The following is an 18731-nucleotide window of genomic DNA, read 5'->3' as shown; positions in this document are numbered from 1 at the left end:
CTTGGTGCTGAATGAGAAGAAAGTAAAATAGAAAGACAAGAAGAAATAAACCTTAATACGTGACTGTATCGATCATAGCGGGTAAATAAAAGCACTTGATTAAACAAATCAAGGAAGCTAACCACTGCACTAACTACCACAGTGCCGGGCGAGGGAATTGGACTGGCCGGTTTTGGCCCGGTTCCGGGACTCGGGAACCGGTCCGACTTTTGTTTTGTCCAAAAAAAAATTCGAAATTCTATAATAAAGTATAAACGTCGCACCCTTTCATTATATTGCTATTTTCATTTTGAAGATCGTGGTTCGATTTTACATGCGCAAAAAAAAGATTTCTTTTATTCCCGAAAAGACCGGTTCGACCGGGGAACCGGAACCCGTCAAACCGGACCGGCGGACCCGAAAATCCCAGATGGAGTGGGAGTTATAAAAGCACGGGAGGAGGACGACGGCTCACTGAGGCGGGGGACCGGAGAGAGATGGCGGATTCGCAGAGCAACAGGGCGGCGGTTCAGGCGACCAACGACGACGCCTCCGCCAGCAAACTGTACGGTCATCCTCCTCCTTCGTCTCTCTCTTTCTCTCTCTCTCGAACTCCGTTTCGATGTCTGCAATCGCGGCTGTTATTATGAGATGGCGGCATCTGTATCTGCGAAAGGGGCGCTTCCCTTATTGAGCAGGATCTTCGATGCTCGTTTCGCTTCGAAAAATGAAATCGGCGATGTGAATGCGAAGAAAGAAAAGGAGTAGAATTGAATTTCGATTCGTCAATGGCTGTTCTGTGATCGGTTGAGATGAAATTGCGAGGATGATATCGTGCTTTTTTTTTTCCTTCTATTTTTATGACCGTTTTTTGGTGCCCCCCCCCCGGCGCGCGGGGATGTTGGTGCCGCTCGCTGCTGTCGTTGCTTATAGCGTGGGCGGAGGTTTTGACGTTCGGTGTTGCTTCTTTTGTGTGGAGTGATTTGGAGGGACGTGTGTGTTACTGAGAAATGTGTTTTACTTTGATGATTCGGTGTGCGATCTGATGAGGTCTGTCAAATGATTCTGGAGGGATTTCGATACCAAATATATGTAAAATATCTTTTCACGGGCAGCCTCGAAATGTGTTAGGATATATCCAATTTGTAATCCTTTGAATGCTTTGGTTGACACTTAGGATCTTGTACTTGTTGTCCCATCAAAGTGGGAAACCGTGCAAACCATTGAACTGGACCTAACTAAACCAATCTGCATTTTACGGTTCGGTTCAAGAGGGCTTTCTAGAAATGCGGCTCGCAAACTAAGGCAACCCAATTTCAGCAGTATGGTTTGGCTGTGGTTTTGCTGCAGACCTGACCCTTTTGTTGTTTCTCTCTTTAATATTAGACCTAAGACTAGCCCCGACTATATTCCGAAATTTATCTATGTTGCTCCTTTTATTTCATGCCATAAATCTTGTGGACGCTTCTTTTGCGATTACTTGTATTGTCCCTCTTGAGTTGTTACACTTGAGATCATTCTTGGTGGAAGAACCCAATTAGAGTAGGTTATTTAATTGTATTGGTTGGAGGATTTTTAATACTTACTTGTTAACTAACTGGATCAACTTTACACGTTGATGTTATTTAGTGTTCTTGCTTGTTATTCATACTCGCAGAGCGTGTGGTGCATCAGTATTAACTAGCAAAAGAAAATAAAAGAAAGAAAATGGTTGGGTTCAGTTTGGAGCCGAATTGAACTACAAAATTTGGTGTGCTTTGGTCTGGTTCCAAACTTCAATATTGTTTGGTGATTTAATTTTTTTCAAACTGCATTAGTGTTTTTTGGTTTGATTTGGACTAGAAACCAAATCAAATTACACCGTCTCACCCCTAATATAATGGAGCTTTTCTGAGGGAGTTTTATGTGGCTGAGCAATAGTTAGCGTACACAGTTCAACTTTTTGCACCATATCAAGGATGTGGGATTAGAAACTTGGCCATAAGGAGAAGTTTATTTTGAAATAGTGTTTTTTTAGTTTTGTTCCTTAAATTAAGTCTGAGATGTATTATCATCTAATGGTTATATTGTCCAATGTCAGGTAATACGTGATTAACACCATTGTTAAGCTAAGTAGTTGTCTAGTTAGCATGTATCACTTCACAATTTAGTGACAAAGTGGTGAGCCTTTATATAAAAAATGTTTGATATTATTAAAAAAATAGAATTATTGGGAGGGCCTAAAGAATAACTTTTCAGGAAAAAAATTGGCTACAATTTTAAATTACAAAAAAGAATTTGGGCGTTATTCCCCTTCCAACGTCTTGATCACAAGAATTATGTGTCTTTGTGGAAAATATGGAAAGAGTCAACCCCTAATTGATAAAGTGTTGTTCTTGGCTCTGACAACCTACAGGGGGCTATTGTAAAATCCTTTTTTTTACACTGGATGGAGATTAACATTAGTTTGATGTCTATGATACCTGAATGTAATCTCTTGCTATCTCCAAATTTTGTAGTGCTACCTATGAGTCTATGACATGATTGATCTTGGTGCTCCCCTCCCCCCCTCCAAAAAAAAGAAAGAAAAATAATAATTGGTTCTAATTGTCATCACAGCTTTATGGCTGGAGTAAAAGACATTCTGCGAGATTTCATGTTTTCTTGGGGCTTGCGTTGCAGGTCATGTGTGAAAAAGGGGTACATGCAGGATGATTATATACAGTTATTTGTTAGGAAGCCTGTGAGAAGATCTCCCATTATAAATCGAGGTAAGGAATATGCAGAATTGATATGTACATGCAGAAGCTGCTTATCCCGTCTTTTAATGATTGGTTCCTATGTGTCTTCTCATCTTATAATCTTGTAGATTGGCTTAACTCACCATTTACTTTTCAATGTTTTCAGGTTATTTTGCTCGATGGGCTGCCTTACGGAAGCTTCTATACCAGTTTCTTGATTGTGAAAGACATACTGAAGGAAAAGGAACTAAGAAGCAGATATTATCGCTTGGAGCTGGCTTTGATACAATGTACTTTCAATTGCAGGTACTTGACTTAAATTTGGTTTTAATCAATTTCATGACGCAAAATCACTTGGATTGATATATATTCTGTCATAATGGGCATCTTTTTGTTGTGCTTTCCGTTTTGAGGGTGGGGGTGAATTGCTGAAATTGGCTATTTAATGTCTGACTGCCTTGCATTTTCAAAGTAATTGAGATTGAGAAGTATGTAGGCAAAGAGCTATTCTTTTCCTTTTCTGTAGATCACTTGTGTTTTTGGTTGGTCTTATTTGTTGTTGTTTAGATGAAAATCTGTTCTGAATCATTAAGTTGTGATGCCATGAACTTTCTTTTGACAGGATGAGGGTAAAGCACCAGATTTGTACGTGGAATTGGATTTCAAGGAGGTGCAGATTTAGAGACCCCAAATCATGCTTCGAATTTAAATGTGCTTGCAATTCTTTGGTGCAAGGGCTAAACTATCTGTTGACTTATGTCAAAGTTTTTACAGCAGCAGCAAATCTGATTTGAGAGGATTATTCTTAGCATATGAGATGGAATTACTCTATGTTTTTCTTTTGAAACTACATGATGTGTGCTACCACTAATGGCATTTGGTTCTTCTCTACAATTAAGAGATTTTCATGATTTAACGTAAGAGAGAAAGGATTAAAATAATGTGATACTTCTCAGGTTACTAGTAAGAAGGCTGCCATCATTGAGGCCTATGGCCAGTTGAGGGAGAGAATTGGGACAACAGCATATATATCACAAGGTACTTTAGTAGTTTTCACTTATTGGAGAAAACCTAATTATTGGTTTCCAACAATTGATATCCTCAATAGCACTGGTATGATATCTGTTTGAAACTTAATAAATGTGGTCTTGCCTGGTCTATATTAGTGTTGCAAATGATCAAGGTTTAGTTGGTTATGGAGGGAAAAACTTGTACTGCATGTATATCATCTTTGCAGACTAAAGCTTTCTTCTACCCTTATTATAGGAAGCTTCATGCTATAGTTAATGTTACTTGCTTATGCTAAGAGACTATATCTTTCCTTAAAACTGCACCTTTATTTATTTGAATACTATTACAGAGTTAATATGGTCCATAATTAATTAGAAGCAGGTCTAGAAGGGGAGAAAGGTGTATATAGTTGCTCTCATGTTTTAGGTGCTTTGCTAATTTGACCATGATGGGAAAGCAGTGATCTGGTTAAACTGATAAAATTCTTTTAATTAGAGTCAACTCTGAGGAGATCAACTTTCAGGGAATCATTTCTGACCGGCTGCATTTTAGGTGCTTTTGAGTCACAATATACCTGATAGCATATTTCTTTGTTGTGATTTCTTTTATATATTTTTTATTTTACTGTGTAAAGTTGATTTTACACTGGCTGTATATGTTGGCTAAGTGATGCACCACAGATAGATCAGTTAAACAGATATTGTGCTGAACTAAGTATTAGTAATCTGCCCTTTCTTTCATTTAAAGTAGCATTTGGAATCTATATGTCATAATTGATGAACTGGAGCGAGTAAGTAGGCATCTCGCCAATTTTATAAGGCCAAAAGGACTAACATACTATCAGAAGAGATTACTTTAGATCAGTAGCTGGTGTAAAACTTTTACTTCCGTGTATCTTGGGCTAAACTTCTGTTATGGGTTGGTGTCCTTTCCGGGAGGTATCCCCACCTTTTTCTTAATGACACATGAGGTATTTTTTTTAAGATACACGGAAGTAACAGACACCACAGATAGATCAATTATACAGATATTGTATTAGTCCTCTTTGTTGCGGTTTCTTTTAATTTTTTTGATTTTAGTAAGTAAAGTTGATGCCTTGCTGGCTTTATTTGTTGGCTAAGTAATGCACCACAGATAGATCAGTTATACGGATATTGTGCTGAATTAGGTATCAGTAATCTGCCTCTTTGATTTAAAGTAGCTTTTGGAATCTATACGTCATACTTTATGAACTGGAGCAAGTACGTAGGCGTCTCACCATTTTTAGGCTAAAAGGACTGATGTACCTCTAGAAGAGAGTTTACTTTAGATCAGTTGCTGGTGTAAAACTTTTACTCCCGTGGGTCTTGGGCTAAACTTCTGTTATGGGTTGGTGTCTTTTCCAGGAGATATCCCCACCTTTTCTTAATGACCCATGAAGTACTCCTTTACCATTTTCTTACAAGAGTAGTTTGAGAGCATTGCTGTATGCATAAATGGTTGATGGAACAATTGCTCTTTGATTTCCATCAGGCCTAGATTAATATCAACCTTTCTAGGTGCACTTCATAGTCTACACCCATCAAATTAAAAAGTCCTTCTCTATGCATGTGGCACAAGATCTTACGAAAGTGAATGGTGGATTCCTTGCTTTATGGAGATGAAGTCCATAACAAAAATTCTTTGTATGACATTTAGTGCCCTTTTGCTGACTAGTAATGCCGTTATCTTTGTATATCAACCATGTTTTAGTTTGGTTATTTAATGCTCCAATCAAATGCTAATTTATGTCGCTTCTAAGTTCTTGCTAGGAGTCGTTATATACCTGTCAATACGAGGCATGCAAAATCTACTTTCATGGTTCTAGCATATCATCCTTACTATCCATTGTATCAGTGTGCCTCTTATGTTCAGATGCATGAATTTGTGTAAAATTTTATTATGTGTTGATTATTTTGTTCTTTTTGGTTGTTTTATTGATCTTAAGCTTGCTTTAACTTGTTTAGAAAAGGGAGAAGTGATTAGTGAACATTACAAGCTCCTTCCAGTTGACTTGCGTGACATACCAAAGTTGGATGACATAATATCATTGGCTAATATTGATCCAAGGTATGCATGTGAGGTCCTGACCACAATAGTCTGCTTCTTTCTTGTTGATGACACTTGTCATTTGCATTCCCTTTATGCTTCACTAAAATTGATTTATCTGATATTACTATCAGAGGCTCTTTTTCATTTTTTCACATGTGCATTGTCTGATGATTGTGTTTGTCAGATGTATATGATGTTCTGCTATTCTCTGCAGACCCCTACTTCTTGCCTATGGCTTATGTTAAGTTGCATGCTTACTCAGGGAGTTTTTGAGTATTTGAATCTGATGTTGTTGTCAGCTTGCCGACCTTTATAATTGCAGAATGTGTCTTGATATACTTGGATCCAGATTCAAGCCGGGCTATTGTTGGTTGGACTTCAAAAACATTTTCAACAGCAGTTTTCTTCTTATATGAGCAGGTTTGCTACCTTTCTTCCCTCATTTTTGCCTTTGTTAGTTTATTGTTGTTTTTCGTGTCTAAGTTTCATCAATTTATTGATTTGGGAAACTTTTTGTCTTATTAACAGTAAGAATTTTTCACTGTACCATTTTACCGGTGATTTGACAGATCCATCCAGATGATGCTTTTGGGCTGCAAATGATCAGAAATTTAGAGGTTATCTCCGAGAGCCTTTGCTTTTAGAGGCCAGAAAAATCATCGAGTTGTATTGCAATAATATTACCGTGGCTTGGGACTGAACCATAAACAGAGACGGAAAATCTCTGACCCTTGACATTTCTGTTTGCATGAATAAATTGCTGGAAGTGATCTTTTAAATTACTCAGATATGTGTGTATGGGCTAAATAGTTGGATGACTGGGATTGATAAAATTACTTTGTAGTGTAATACCAGCAATTGTTGGATAGCTGTGTGCAGCTGACGATGACGTGAATAAGAATAACATAACGTTGTTCAAGTGGGGCATACTTGGACATGGTCAATAAACAAAAGGACTAGGTGCATGTGCATGCAACTATAGAACTTGCATCAAGGGCAGGAATTTAGCACCTTTTAGAGTGTAGTTAGATGGGTATTTGCTAGATTGAAACTGTATGTCAATTGGTTTTGAATGATAAATAAGATTTCATTAAGAAGGTACCAAGGGGTACTGCCCTTATACAAATAGTAACATGGTCAAATATTTATTCTAGTCAAATAAGCAAATTCTATGACCCCCCCCCCCCCCCCCCCAAAAAAAAAAAAAAGCAAATTCAACACTTTGAGGCATGATTATACTTGATGATGCGTTCAAGTTTATGTCAGCTTAGTTTTGGTCCTTTTGTCAAATAAAATCATGCTTGATGTGAGAAGGGAGCTAGTCTCCATCATTTTGTTATGTGTCAACTCGCTGTCTTATTTAGATCTTCTGAAGTCTTCTCATCTTAGTCATTTCCTTGGTTTTTGACTTCCATTTAAGAGTGGAATGCTAGACTTTGTGATAGATAGAGTCATAGAGAAATACCATAAAAAGAATTATGTTTGACTATAATTTTTATAAAGAATGTACTGTTTCTTGAAGACACGGTATTCTGTCAATCTTTTAAAGAATTATTTGTAAAGCGGTTCAAATATTGGGAAGCCGCCTGCTCATCTGAGATGTTAAATTCGTTTTTGACATTAAACAGAGTCGTGGCTGTGCTCTTCTGGGAATACATGCTACTCCGACGTTATCAGCAAAAGAAAATCTCTTTATTGACCAGGGTTGGCAGGTATATTTTCTTTGTTTTTCAGATTCATAGGAACTTTGTTCGTGCCTTTGTGGCTTCTGATGAACGGATAACGTTAACTCATAAAAGTTTATCTCAATATCCTTTCAGTTTAAAAATGTTCTCCTGATTGTGTTACATTTACATGCAGTGAGGCATAGGTGTTCGAACTTGTCTATTTTGAAGTATGCAGTGATAATAACAACAGCAAAACATGCCTTGCACATGATTATTCTGTCGGTTGAAGTGTGTAATCCGTGTATGAAACTATTGTAAACCGTTTCCTTTTGACATCGTTTTTTCGAGGACTTAGAGTAATTAAGTTTTCAATGTTTAAGATCTTCTTTTATCAAGTTCTTGATATTGTCTTCTTTTGCTATGATTCCTTGAATCATAGTTCCTTTATACCAGAATTATAAAGCATAGCAAGATGTTAAAAGTAAATCTTTATACAAGGAATGAAACTGAAACCAGAAGAGCCCTTGCTGTCGGTATATCATGAAGAGAAAAATTAGTATCTTCCTACTCTATGCCAAGAGAAGATATGTTGACAATCATCTTGCTTGGGAATCCTTGGGCACCCATCAAACCTGCCAAGGCACAAAACAGATTAGTTCGACTGAATAATAAATGTAAACTTACAATAATCAAATCCTTTCGATTCTTGAAAGATTATACTAAACTCTTAATGACTTTGCAATGAGAAAGTTGGCATTATGATGATTAGTATTCAAGGATGCAAAATCTGGAGGTAATTTTCCTTGAAAAAACTGTACTTGAATAATTCAATTAAAAGTGATAAAGTGGATTCAAACTTGAAGCTGGAACGGAGATAACTCAATCTTCAGGGTTTAGAAAACTGAGAATCAGAATAGGAAAAAATCAGTAATTAATAAGAAAAAACTGCTTACAAAAAAGGTGAAGGACTACTTATACTGACTCAAAGCAATCCTAGGATCTCAGCCCTTTAATCTTATTGAAGTTCTCTTAATCTCATCTGTTGAACCTCTTTAAAAAGTTACATGAATTATTATACTATAAAAGACATGACCAAATATTGACATTATGCAAAGAAATACAAAAATTCTTTGGAGCAGAATCAAAATAGCTAAATCTAATTAGCCTAAGTAAACGTCGTCAGCTTCCTCAGCACTCCTGTATCACAGTGCTACATACTTAAAGAAGTCATGCCTGAGTAAATTAAATCATCGTAAACGAGATTCAGGCGCTCCTAATTGTTAAGATAATAGTTAGCTTGAAAGAAAGGCATTCTGCACGTGGAGGGAATAAAAGTATGAACCTGGTGTCACACTGTTGAGTTTCTATTCATGTTTTTGGGTGCATGCAATTTAAAGACCATGAAGGGGTTCATGCTGTGAAGAGTGATGACAGAAGGAAATAAAACATGAATTAGGAGAGGGGTGTTATTGTACAAGGATCAATACTGGGAGGGAGATCAGGGAAGGACTTCTGCTTAATTTTTTAAATAAAGAATTTGGAAGCACTTAATGCCTGAACATATTTTAGAGGTAGACAATAACTGTCAAGAATCCAGAGAATCCGCTTGGAAATCATGCTTGTTGTGCCCTTTCTTCCACCTAAACCAATGACAGCTGGAGTTGAGAAATGTAGATTACAATGACTGTTTGTTTATATGTAAAGCTGAAAAGTGCCTTCCAGGTGACTACAATGAGAGTAAGAGTTCTTTTAGCGAGATGATTATTAGTCAAGATTGCGACTGCGTGAAAGTTGCTGCAGTAAAGCAGCAGTTGGATGTGTTGTATATCGTTTTTTAGGAGTCATTTTGATCCTTCTAATTGACTCTTTTGTTACAAGCTACTTTCTCCTGATGATTTAGCAAATTTTTTTTAGTACATTACAATTTTGTAGCTAGAGATAAAACTTACTTTCGAAGTTTGATATAAGCCTCACTTTATATATTATTTTTCCGAGTTCTTTTTATTTCTCTCTGTAATAGGATTACTATATTTCCTTTTCGGTGCAAAATGATGGATTACTTATAAAGTATCTCTATTAATTTCATCATGATTCTGTGTAGAGGGCCACTGCGTGGGATATGCTCAGGGTGTATAGCAGCTTTATTGAAGCTCAAGAGAGGCGCAGGTTTGTAGCCCATTATCTAGGAAAATCGCCTGCTTTCACATTTTACCAATGATAATATTCTCGAAAAGCACAGGCACTTCCTTTTCGTGAAACAAACTCAGAATAGGTGACAGAAAATAAAGTGCTTAGGCTAACCTAAGCCTAGGACTTCTCGTTGAGTGGTAATGCTACTGCGTATTAGTCTGGTAATTCTGGATAAATCTGGGAAGTTCCTTCTGCTTCTGTTTTCATTTGGAGATCAATACTTCAAGAAAGAGTTATTGCGTGATTTGTCCGATGGTATGTCAAAGACAAATTGCAAGCTTGGATAAACCTAATTGGTAGAATTTAGTTCCCAATTTTTCTTGATAGTAGCTTGGAGGGATGTTGAATTAGTACTTTTCAGTTTCTAAAGCTTATTCTTTGTAATGATGATAGATTGCTGCCTCAGATGGTTACCCACTTCTGTATACCAGGAATTGCTTATCATTTAGATGCACTGTATCAGCAATTCGTTCTTAACTAATATTTGGAAACTCAGTAGGTATCTATTTGTGTTTCCAGAAATATGGTCGCCTATCAATTGTGTAATCTTGTGAATTATGCTGTTTAGTGACATGTTAGCGATGTTGCTAAGCTCAACTTATGCCACTGCATGCTTTGAAAAACAGCACTTTGTTATGAATGTTTCACATCTTTTGGTAGTTTGAGTTCAATTTTTGTGAATAATCAAGTGATACAAATGCTCGCTTATGATTGGGGACTCGTGATTAAGTAGCTACAAATCGACTTTCTGCATGGTTTTGTCCTCGTTTAGAAGTTATTATCCTTATGACAAATCATGATCATTCCGGACAGTTTGAGATATTGAAATATTGAAACAGGGATATAATGGGTGAACTTTCTGCTTTTGCATGCCATACTTTTGCATACTGATGTGGCATTTTAGTGGAGCAGAAAGTTTCATCTCTTTGGAGGATTGTTGTTTGGTTTACCTTGAGGTCCCATGTTTGTCATAACCAAACCACTTTTGAGAGTTTCTGGATTGCTTTATTCTTTTGAGGATAAAGATCACACTTTGATTCTTTCACCATACGAGGCACTTTTCCTCTTTGTTTTGATGCGTGAAGCTTTTTAATTCTTTCTATCTGTTACTTTTGGGTGATGTCAAATTCTGTTTCTCTGATGACTAGGATCGAGCGACTGGAAATTTTTGATGAATTTGAAGAGTGGCACATGATGCAGGCAAGTCAGTTTTCATTCTTATTTTAGGAAAAGGGTCTATTTTGAAATTATCCTAAATTGTGAGCAACTTAAGTATAGTTTGTAGGGCATCACCCAAATTATGTTCAACTACCGATTACCCTATATTCTAAAGGGCTAAGGAAATCATGGACTTGTTATTTTGTGGAGGGAGCCACTTTTGTTGTCTGAAAACTCACTCATTGCATAAACCAGTGTTGCCTGTTTTTATCAGACTTGAAGCTTGGTAACGGAAAACTGTACTCATGGAGAATCTTTACTTTCAATCTGATAATGCTGCCCATCCTCATGTAGTTTTATTTACTTTGGATTTGAGGTCCATGTTTCAACATGTATCTTTGGAGAGGATATGGGAAAATGTCTTTGATTTTTGTGTTAGATTTCATACATTTATTAATTGTCTTGACCTTCTGATTTTCAGGAGCACTATTGTGTGGCTTATGCAATCAATGACTCAATGGTATGTATGTATATATTGGATTCCTGTTGCTGCTTTAATTTTATTGCTAGTATTTTTCTTTTTTTGTGTGATGATCTGGCAAAATTTAAATATCCTCTTTGCTAAGAGCTAATACTTGTGAGACTTAAAAGGAGGCTCAGAAAGGAGACATTGTTCATATACTTTTGGGAATTAAGTGGTTTTTGAAAAGGTGCTTTGGTTCTTGTAAGGTGTTTGGTAACACCTCGAGAGCCAGAACACTCCAAAACTGACTTTTTGGAAGCTCCTTATAGTTGATTTGGAAGCCAAGGCCTTTGAGTTATTTAAGAACCTAAGCTTAAATTGATTAAAATAACTCTATTATATAAGAGACTTTATCAGTAATTTTGGTGATTGTTGTAACACATAGAAACCATATGGTTCCAAACACCTTTAATATCTGCAACCACAAGACAACAACACAGTAAATAAAAAGCTACTGTTGGGATCTATATCACTACCATCCAATAAATATCTCAAATTGGGTTGATTTTTAAGACGTTTTGCTGCTTTATAAGGCATTATCAGAGGTTGGTGAAATTCCCTTGTGGCATATTCAGGTGGAGGTTTAATAAAACCGGTAATGTGGTCTTGATTCGAATAATGTCCTATCAATAATCAATGTAAAACATTTCCGTCAGCTTTTAGTTTGCAATGAGTGGTCTGACTCAATCTGCCTCAGTACAGAAAAACCGTGACATTAATATCATTGCTCATAGAATTTGGAGCATGCAACAATCGTTCAAAACTCAAGAGGGTCCGAATGATTGTGGGCAACACCTGCTAGTCCTGTATCCACGGACCTTGCTTTTCCTTGAACATCAGCCTCGGCCCTGCACATACTTGTCGAGTAGAACGGAACCTCACATACTTTGTATCTTTTGCTGTTCGTGATCCAACAGGGACTGTTCGGAGACTTCGGTTTTCCTAAAGAGAGGGACCAGCGGCCAGTGCAATCCCCGTGAATGGCGTAACGTAGCCGAGGGTGGCAAATGCGTGCGCGAAATTGTCGTGCCGGCTCGCGAGGGATAAATGCTTTGACGAGCTGTTGTGAATGTGGATGCGGTCTTCTCGGGCTTCATTTCGTTTTGGTTTTGGCTTGAAGTGAAGACAGATGCTTTTCTTTTCTTCTTCTCTGGGCCTCTGCTAGCTGTTTGGCAACAGAAAACGTGGGGGGTCCCATAAACGCCCCGGAATTGATTTTGTCCCTAGGCCTATGTGGGGTCTTCAGTATATTTCCGGATCTGTTCCTGAGACCGCATCTTCACTTATCCTTAATGCTTGGCTTCTTTCTTTCTTGCTTTCTTGCTTTCTTGCTGTTCATGATGCCACTTTCTCTGTTTCTTCTCCTTTTCTGGTGGAGATGGTGGGAAATCTTGAGTGTTGCTATTGTCAGCAACGTTGTGCTTTTGTTAATTAAGGATCTCGGAAGCTTTCGGTGCTTTGCACTACCGAATGCGCGAGTAATGAAATTGTATGGCGATTCGGTTACCGAATGCTGGAGCCAGTTTTTCCTTTGCGCATTCCAATGTTCTTCCGAGACCAAGTTAACGCGAAACTTGTGTGTTTCATACGAGCTAATTGTCATAAACTTTCCTTTTTTCTCGTAACAGCTAGGTCCCAAATTTCGGAAACGCAATCAGATTATGACACCCCCATTTAGCTCTTATGGGGTGATTCTACCCAGAATAGTAGTAGTCAGATCTCATTTAAACCTCATGAAAAGCACAATGGGATGCTACGTCCAATGTACTTTTTGACTTTTTGGCCCACTTGAACGGCACTAGGAGAGCCCTTTAGGAAAGGAATCGAATTTTCATTTTTCATGCATTTTCTTCTCCCTTTCCATCTTCTTTTGTTTATATTTTGGGGCCAAACGTGGATCATCTTTTGGGTAATCTATAATCTCCATTGCTTCTCCCTTCTGCTTATGCAAGCAAAGGTTCCGTTTCCGTACGACACGACACGATCTCCGGATCGGCCCAGCTTGACTTGTTTAAAGGACATGTTCGAATCCGGCTTTCGTCGCAATTGTTAAACAATTTCCCGAGTTATGTGACCTAATGGGACGAGCTAGTGACGTGGAATCTTTACATGGAGGCGAGCGAGCACCTCCTAGATTGCGCAAGAGACCATTAGAATAATGAGCTCTGCATGAAGCAGACATTTCTGGTCTTTTTCGAACCGCGTAGATCCGCGCTGCTGTCTTCTCCTTTAAGCATTTGTTTAGGCCAAAAAAAGACGGTTACATCTTTTGCAGGTTCGCGTCTCAAGAAGCCCAAGCAGACCACGACTTCAGGATCTACGAAATTTGTAATCAATGAAGGGAACGAAGACGAGAGAATTTGTGGGGCCATGGAAAAGGTCGGAGAACGCAGAGAAAAAAGCACTAGGAAAAGGCGAAGCCACGAGGCTGGCTGGGTCAGGGAAAAAAAGGGGCACGAATATTCCCTTCTTTGTAGTATATTATTCTTCTAGGGTTTAGCATGTGGAAAGACGTGAACAGTGAACACCCCCCCTTTTGAAATGTTTGGATTTCTTAATAAATAAATTAGAAAGAGGCGACGAGGGTCCAGCAGCGACAACGTAGTTACACTTCAAGAAATTACCATGAAAATGTTACAGCCGTCGTAAAATGTTCAATTTGAGATATAGCTATATAGTCCGTCCGTAAGTGTACGAACCCGTTATTGCAATCTCGATTGGGTTACGTGAGTCATGAAATCTTTTCGCATGAAGCGGCAAATGTCCAAGACACGGACTCCCGATTCGAACTTTTTCTTACGATGAACGGTGCGTCGGCTCTACACTCAACACCTAAATTTCACTGAACGTACTAATGCCCTGGCTCAAGTATTACCAAATCCAAATCAGATTAGCGGAAGATAATTCAGGGTTTTAGATTACTTTTCCAAAGTTGGTCTTCTTCTTTTTATTTATTAAGATACGCAAGCAATTTCACTCCAACTCCTAAACAAAATCACCACAAACATCAAAAAGCAGTTCCCCTAATTGCCCAAATCATAAATTACGCATAAGTTAATAATGCCTACATTTCACACCGAAAATCAGTCGTTAGAAAATTATCAAAAGCACATCTTGTTTCCTCCCTCTTCGTGTGCACATATTTTAATTATTATCTTTGATGTTGAGTCTATCGAAGTAGAAAGGTTCTATTGAGTGATTCATGAGTAAACTTTTCCTTTTAATGTTCATCGCCATGTGTGTTTACTGAAATTACTATCTTTTGAGAGCTTAACCCAGTAGAACGGGTCGGAACGCGGCATACAGTGTTTCGTTCGTTTTAAATATGATTTTGAGTTTCAATCAAACTCCTTGGCATTTCTTTTTGGTTGCATTCAATGGGGTCGACTTTTGTGCACAAAATGTGCTTCCTAGGGTTTACTTTCGTCGCCCCAATTTCTACGTCTACCTTCTTTTCTGGTCTTTGAATTTTGATATGAAAACCTTATTAATGTCAACATTCAATCAAATGCCAGCCTGGGAAAGTCGAAAGTACAAGCTGTTACTTTGAGTGAACATGAGTGTGAAAAGCATTAAATTGCACAATTTGAAAGTCATAGGCAAAGCTAATTTTGAAAGCCCAAAAACACAGTAAGCTGGAAAAAACAGAGCCACATCAAAGCAGACCTCATGGCCACGTCTAAAATCAGGTCAAATGCGGCTTATACCTTGCGCTTTAGAACATGTTTTCAAGGAATTTACATGAGGTTGTACTTTGTAAAATAATAGAGAAGTCATTTTCTGACGTTTGTTACAGGAAAATTATTAGACACACATTTAAGAAAGAGTCTTGCGTACAATCCTAAAGCCGGGATTCGGGAACCGAGGACTTGGGTGCGGGTTGAGGGGTCATGGTCTCGTGCCTAGTCTCGGGAGACCCACACACGGACGCAAGGTCCTGTGCTCAACCTAAAGGGACCCGAGCCCTGGCCTGTTCTCGGGGGATCCAAGGCTAGTCTAGAGGGATCTGAGCTTGTCCTTAGAGGACCTAGACACTGCTGCAAAGGACTCGGGCACAAATTGCGATCCCGGCCTTAAGGGACCAAGTCGCGGGAGCCAGGTAATCTGACACGTGCGTCAAGGACCCAAACACTGTCTTTGGGGACCTAGGTCGGGTGCCAGGTTCTATAACCAGAGCCCGGGGGACTTGGGCCAAGTGCAGGGGTTCGAATTATGAGTACTAGTACAGTTGTAACCTGAAAAATGATCAATGATTTTTAAAAGAAGTCATTTTCCTAAATTTAACATAAGTTTTCCATGAGTCTTTTCATTGATTCATTTTTCTAAGTGAACCAAATGCCAGAAAATGTGGAAAGAATGATTTTCAAATATTATTTTTGTTGTATTTTTTTTAAGAGTTAAAAGGGTGGAATGGGCGATTTGCTTGGCAACCTTCTTGGGTGTTACCGTAGGAGTTCCACATTAGAAACAGAATATATGGTTTAAGCCATACTATTGCTCATTTTGAGTAAACTCGTCGTAGATAGAAGTAGAGTTGGGATTATTCTAGGTCATGACACAGGAGAATGGATGTCGCGGACGAACCAGGGCATGCATTATTGATGTGGAGTAGCAATTGTGGGGTTTTGAACTTGTCAAAAAGGAGGTTCCAAACTGCTTTTTATGAGTACCATATCACTAGCCCAAACACTTTGATGGCAGTGTTACTTTAAATTAATGTTGTATGAACAAATTGGTATTGTTAGGCCACAAGCTCAAAGGGTCTAGACAGTTCCGCGAAAGCGTCTTTTTTAGGTTCAAAAGTGAGAAACTAATCCCATTTAGGAAAGACTTGGGGTAATTAAAGAGCAGACGTACGTACAAGGATTGCACAAATGATACAGGTTCGATTATTCACACCACCAAATGTAAAATACTCACTGAAGTTTTAACTTGCGCTGCACCCGATTCATGAGATGAGTAGAGTACTTCATGGACTCGACATTTACCTATTCGTGATGAGTTTTCTCGGGCATCTTTTAGCTTCGATGCTCTTGCATGCCAAAAAGATCCTGTCCACTTGTAAAATGTCTATTCACAAAATTCGTATGTATCATACAACCTCAGTTAGTGATACTAAGGTTTTGCCATTCATTTTGCTTGAGTTCTCGATGCAGCTTCTAATATACGAGGGGGGAAAAAGGAGAACATCAACACCATCGAGTCTTCATCTCCCGATCTTTTTCTTAGTGGAAAGTATAATTTTTTTTTGGTCGAAATAGTGGAAAGAATAATTGACGAGGTTATATACGGTTGAATAATTTTCTTTACATAAGTTATATATTTGCATGGTATGTGTCTTCGTCAACTTATTTTACACTCCTTTGGCAATAATACTCGTGTACACAAATAATTCCTCAACAACTATTCATTAAATATAGGTCCGAAAATTATATAGATATCATGCACATGATTTTATGTAATTTCAGTTTCGAACAGTCTCGTATTTCAGTTTCTTGCTGGATTTCATTTACATTTCTTATTTTTACGATCGAAGAGGCACTGACTTTTACCTTTTGCTTCTTGCTTGATCAAAATCTCGTGGCTCACACACTTTGACATTTTTTTTTAACTTGAAACACCAAAAAATTTAACAAAATGTACACATTGTTTGAATCTCGAATAACATTTTAGATTTTGACGGGATAAACTAACACCAACACTACATCAAAACCAAAATCTGATCTGGTTGATCAGCACGACAATCGATTGTAGCTTTACTTTTTGTGAAGGGTTCGAGGCATAAAGATAGGTTTTGAAAAGACAAAATCGTGCCAGTTTTGGATGCCCGTGACCCCAGCTCTCGTGCACCGCAGGACGAAACGGGACCTACATATGTCTCACCCGATCGGAGGACGAAGGTGCAGTTAGGGCTCGCCACGACCGGAGCATGCAAGTACGTCTCTAGGTTTAGGGTTTCGTGTGACTTCTTTTGCAGTTTGTTTCTTGATGGCCGCGAAAAGTGCAACCATAGATTGGGATTAATTTACAAGAAAGCTTGTTTGGTTTGCATAACGCATTCTTGTCTCTTTCAATTTCATCGTTTCTTCCAAGGGTGGGGCTCGATTGGATGGTGGGAAAATTGCGGATGGGGTGCTAAAAGGGCCTATGCCTGCCCCTCTTCTTGTCTCTTTCTCTTAGGTTACCTTTACAATAATTGAGAGGGATAACCCTAACCCTAACGCTAATCCTAACCAGGAGCATCCTTTGGATCCTTGATTGGTTAAAGAACTCCCTTAACACGGTGCAAAAATTCTCTGATTCCTTCTTCTCTCATATGCGATCTTTGATGGTTTAATCTCGAATCGTACTGCACAAGTCTCGATTTTTCTTCACGAAATGGATTTGAGGGCTTTGATGACTCGATCTCAATATGGCAAGACTCCACACGTTCTAAGAGAAGCCTTGACCGTTAAGAATTTTGTGATAGAAATTTTGTGAATTTTCGGTATCTTCGTCCATCCCGTGAACTCAATAGGTGGAATTTAAGGTTTTCCATGATCTTGGATTTAAACAAATATCCTATTCATTTTCAGATTCGATTTGGATATATGTCAATGTCTGCTTAGGTTATGTGATTGACTAATTTTCTTTATTGCTTTTCTTTTTCAATTAGTCAATTAACACTACCCGACGTACTGTCCTATTTTTAATTGAACCATCATGTCAAGATCGCATGGATGAGAAATGTCAATATTCTATCAGCATTATAGAACTTGCTAGTAGGAATGAATTTGATGGCATTTGATCATAGTCGAAAACTTTTCGCCATCCACAAATGCCCGATTGAGACATTTTTATTTTTACTCGACTTTATTTCAAATTATCCCATGAACAATCCTTCCGACAGACTATCCAATCAAAGTGAACGACGTAATCGGACTGATTCTTGAGAATATATGATGAAATTTCCCCCACGAACGAACTTTCATTTTCAAACAAGGACGAATTTCGATGTTGCCATGGTCAAATTTGGTCCAATATTAACTCACAATATTGTAATTTATTATCTGTTAAAGTGAGAGGGGCATGAAAATTGGAGGGAGGTGCGTTGAAGTCGAAGTCATTTGGTCAATTGTATTTTGCATAGTATACAGAGAATATAACATGAAACACGAACCGTGGCAAATAACAGAACACGACCCCGACATCATCTAACTCTAAAGTCTCATGAAAAATCCAAATGCTTTGTATCTATCTTTGTTGCATCTTTTCACATCTTTTCCTTTACTTTATAACTTTGGGCCCCCACAATCATATCTTCTCATTGGAGCATCCACTTTTAATGGAGTTTCTCTCGTTTTATCCTCGAATGAGACCGGCCTTCGTACTTTTAAAGCTTATCTCTTTAACTCGAGTAGCGTCCGAGAAGTT

The 18731-nt window shown here is 38.2% G+C and overlaps 1 protein-coding gene across 2 annotated transcripts; it reads left to right on the top strand.

Moving 5' to 3' along the window:
* The first annotated feature begins 454 nt into the window (after positions 1 to 454).
* LOC115691345 (leucine carboxyl methyltransferase 1 homolog) lies at positions 455 to 12636 on the top strand. Of its 2 annotated transcripts, XM_056305835.1 has the most exons (13): positions 455 to 544; positions 2641 to 2729; positions 2866 to 3005; positions 3322 to 3369; positions 3656 to 3737; positions 5696 to 5798; positions 6080 to 6200; positions 6350 to 6397; positions 7409 to 7492; positions 9549 to 9613; positions 10786 to 10837; positions 11277 to 11315; positions 12236 to 12636. In XM_056305835.1, the coding sequence occupies exons 1-13, from the start codon at positions 477 to 479 to the stop codon at positions 12296 to 12298; spliced, it is 1002 nt and encodes a 333-aa protein (XP_056161810.1). In that variant the 5' UTR covers positions 455 to 476; the 3' UTR covers positions 12299 to 12636. The 2 variants fall into 2 exon arrangements, with proteins under 2 accessions (XP_056161810.1, XP_056161811.1); XM_056305836.1 differs by lacking the exons at positions 9549 to 9613; positions 10786 to 10837; positions 11277 to 11315; positions 12236 to 12636 and adding an exon at positions 8845 to 9446.
* The last annotated feature ends 6095 nt before the right edge of the window (positions 12637 to 18731 follow it).

Source organism: Syzygium oleosum, unplaced genomic scaffold, assembly GCF_021117445.2.
Source record: "Syzygium oleosum isolate NSW1041296 unplaced genomic scaffold, Sole_v2.1 Sole_v2.39, whole genome shotgun sequence".
NCBI lineage: Eukaryota > Viridiplantae > Streptophyta > Magnoliopsida > Myrtales > Myrtaceae > Syzygium > Syzygium oleosum.
This window is presented reverse-complemented; position numbering and strand designations above follow the sequence as displayed.

Coding starts and splice junctions, on each gene's coding strand:
- LOC115691345 (XM_056305835.1), top strand. CDS start 477: ATGGCGGATTCGCAGAGCAACAGGGCGGCGGTTCAGGCGACCAACGAC. Junction 6,201..6,349: donor TTTTCTTCTTATATGAGCAG/GTTTGCTACCTT, acceptor GTGATTTGACAG/ATCCATCCAGATGATGCTTT. Junction 7,493..9,548: donor TTATTGACCAGGGTTGGCAG/GTATATTTTCTT, acceptor GATTCTGTGTAG/AGGGCCACTGCGTGGGATAT.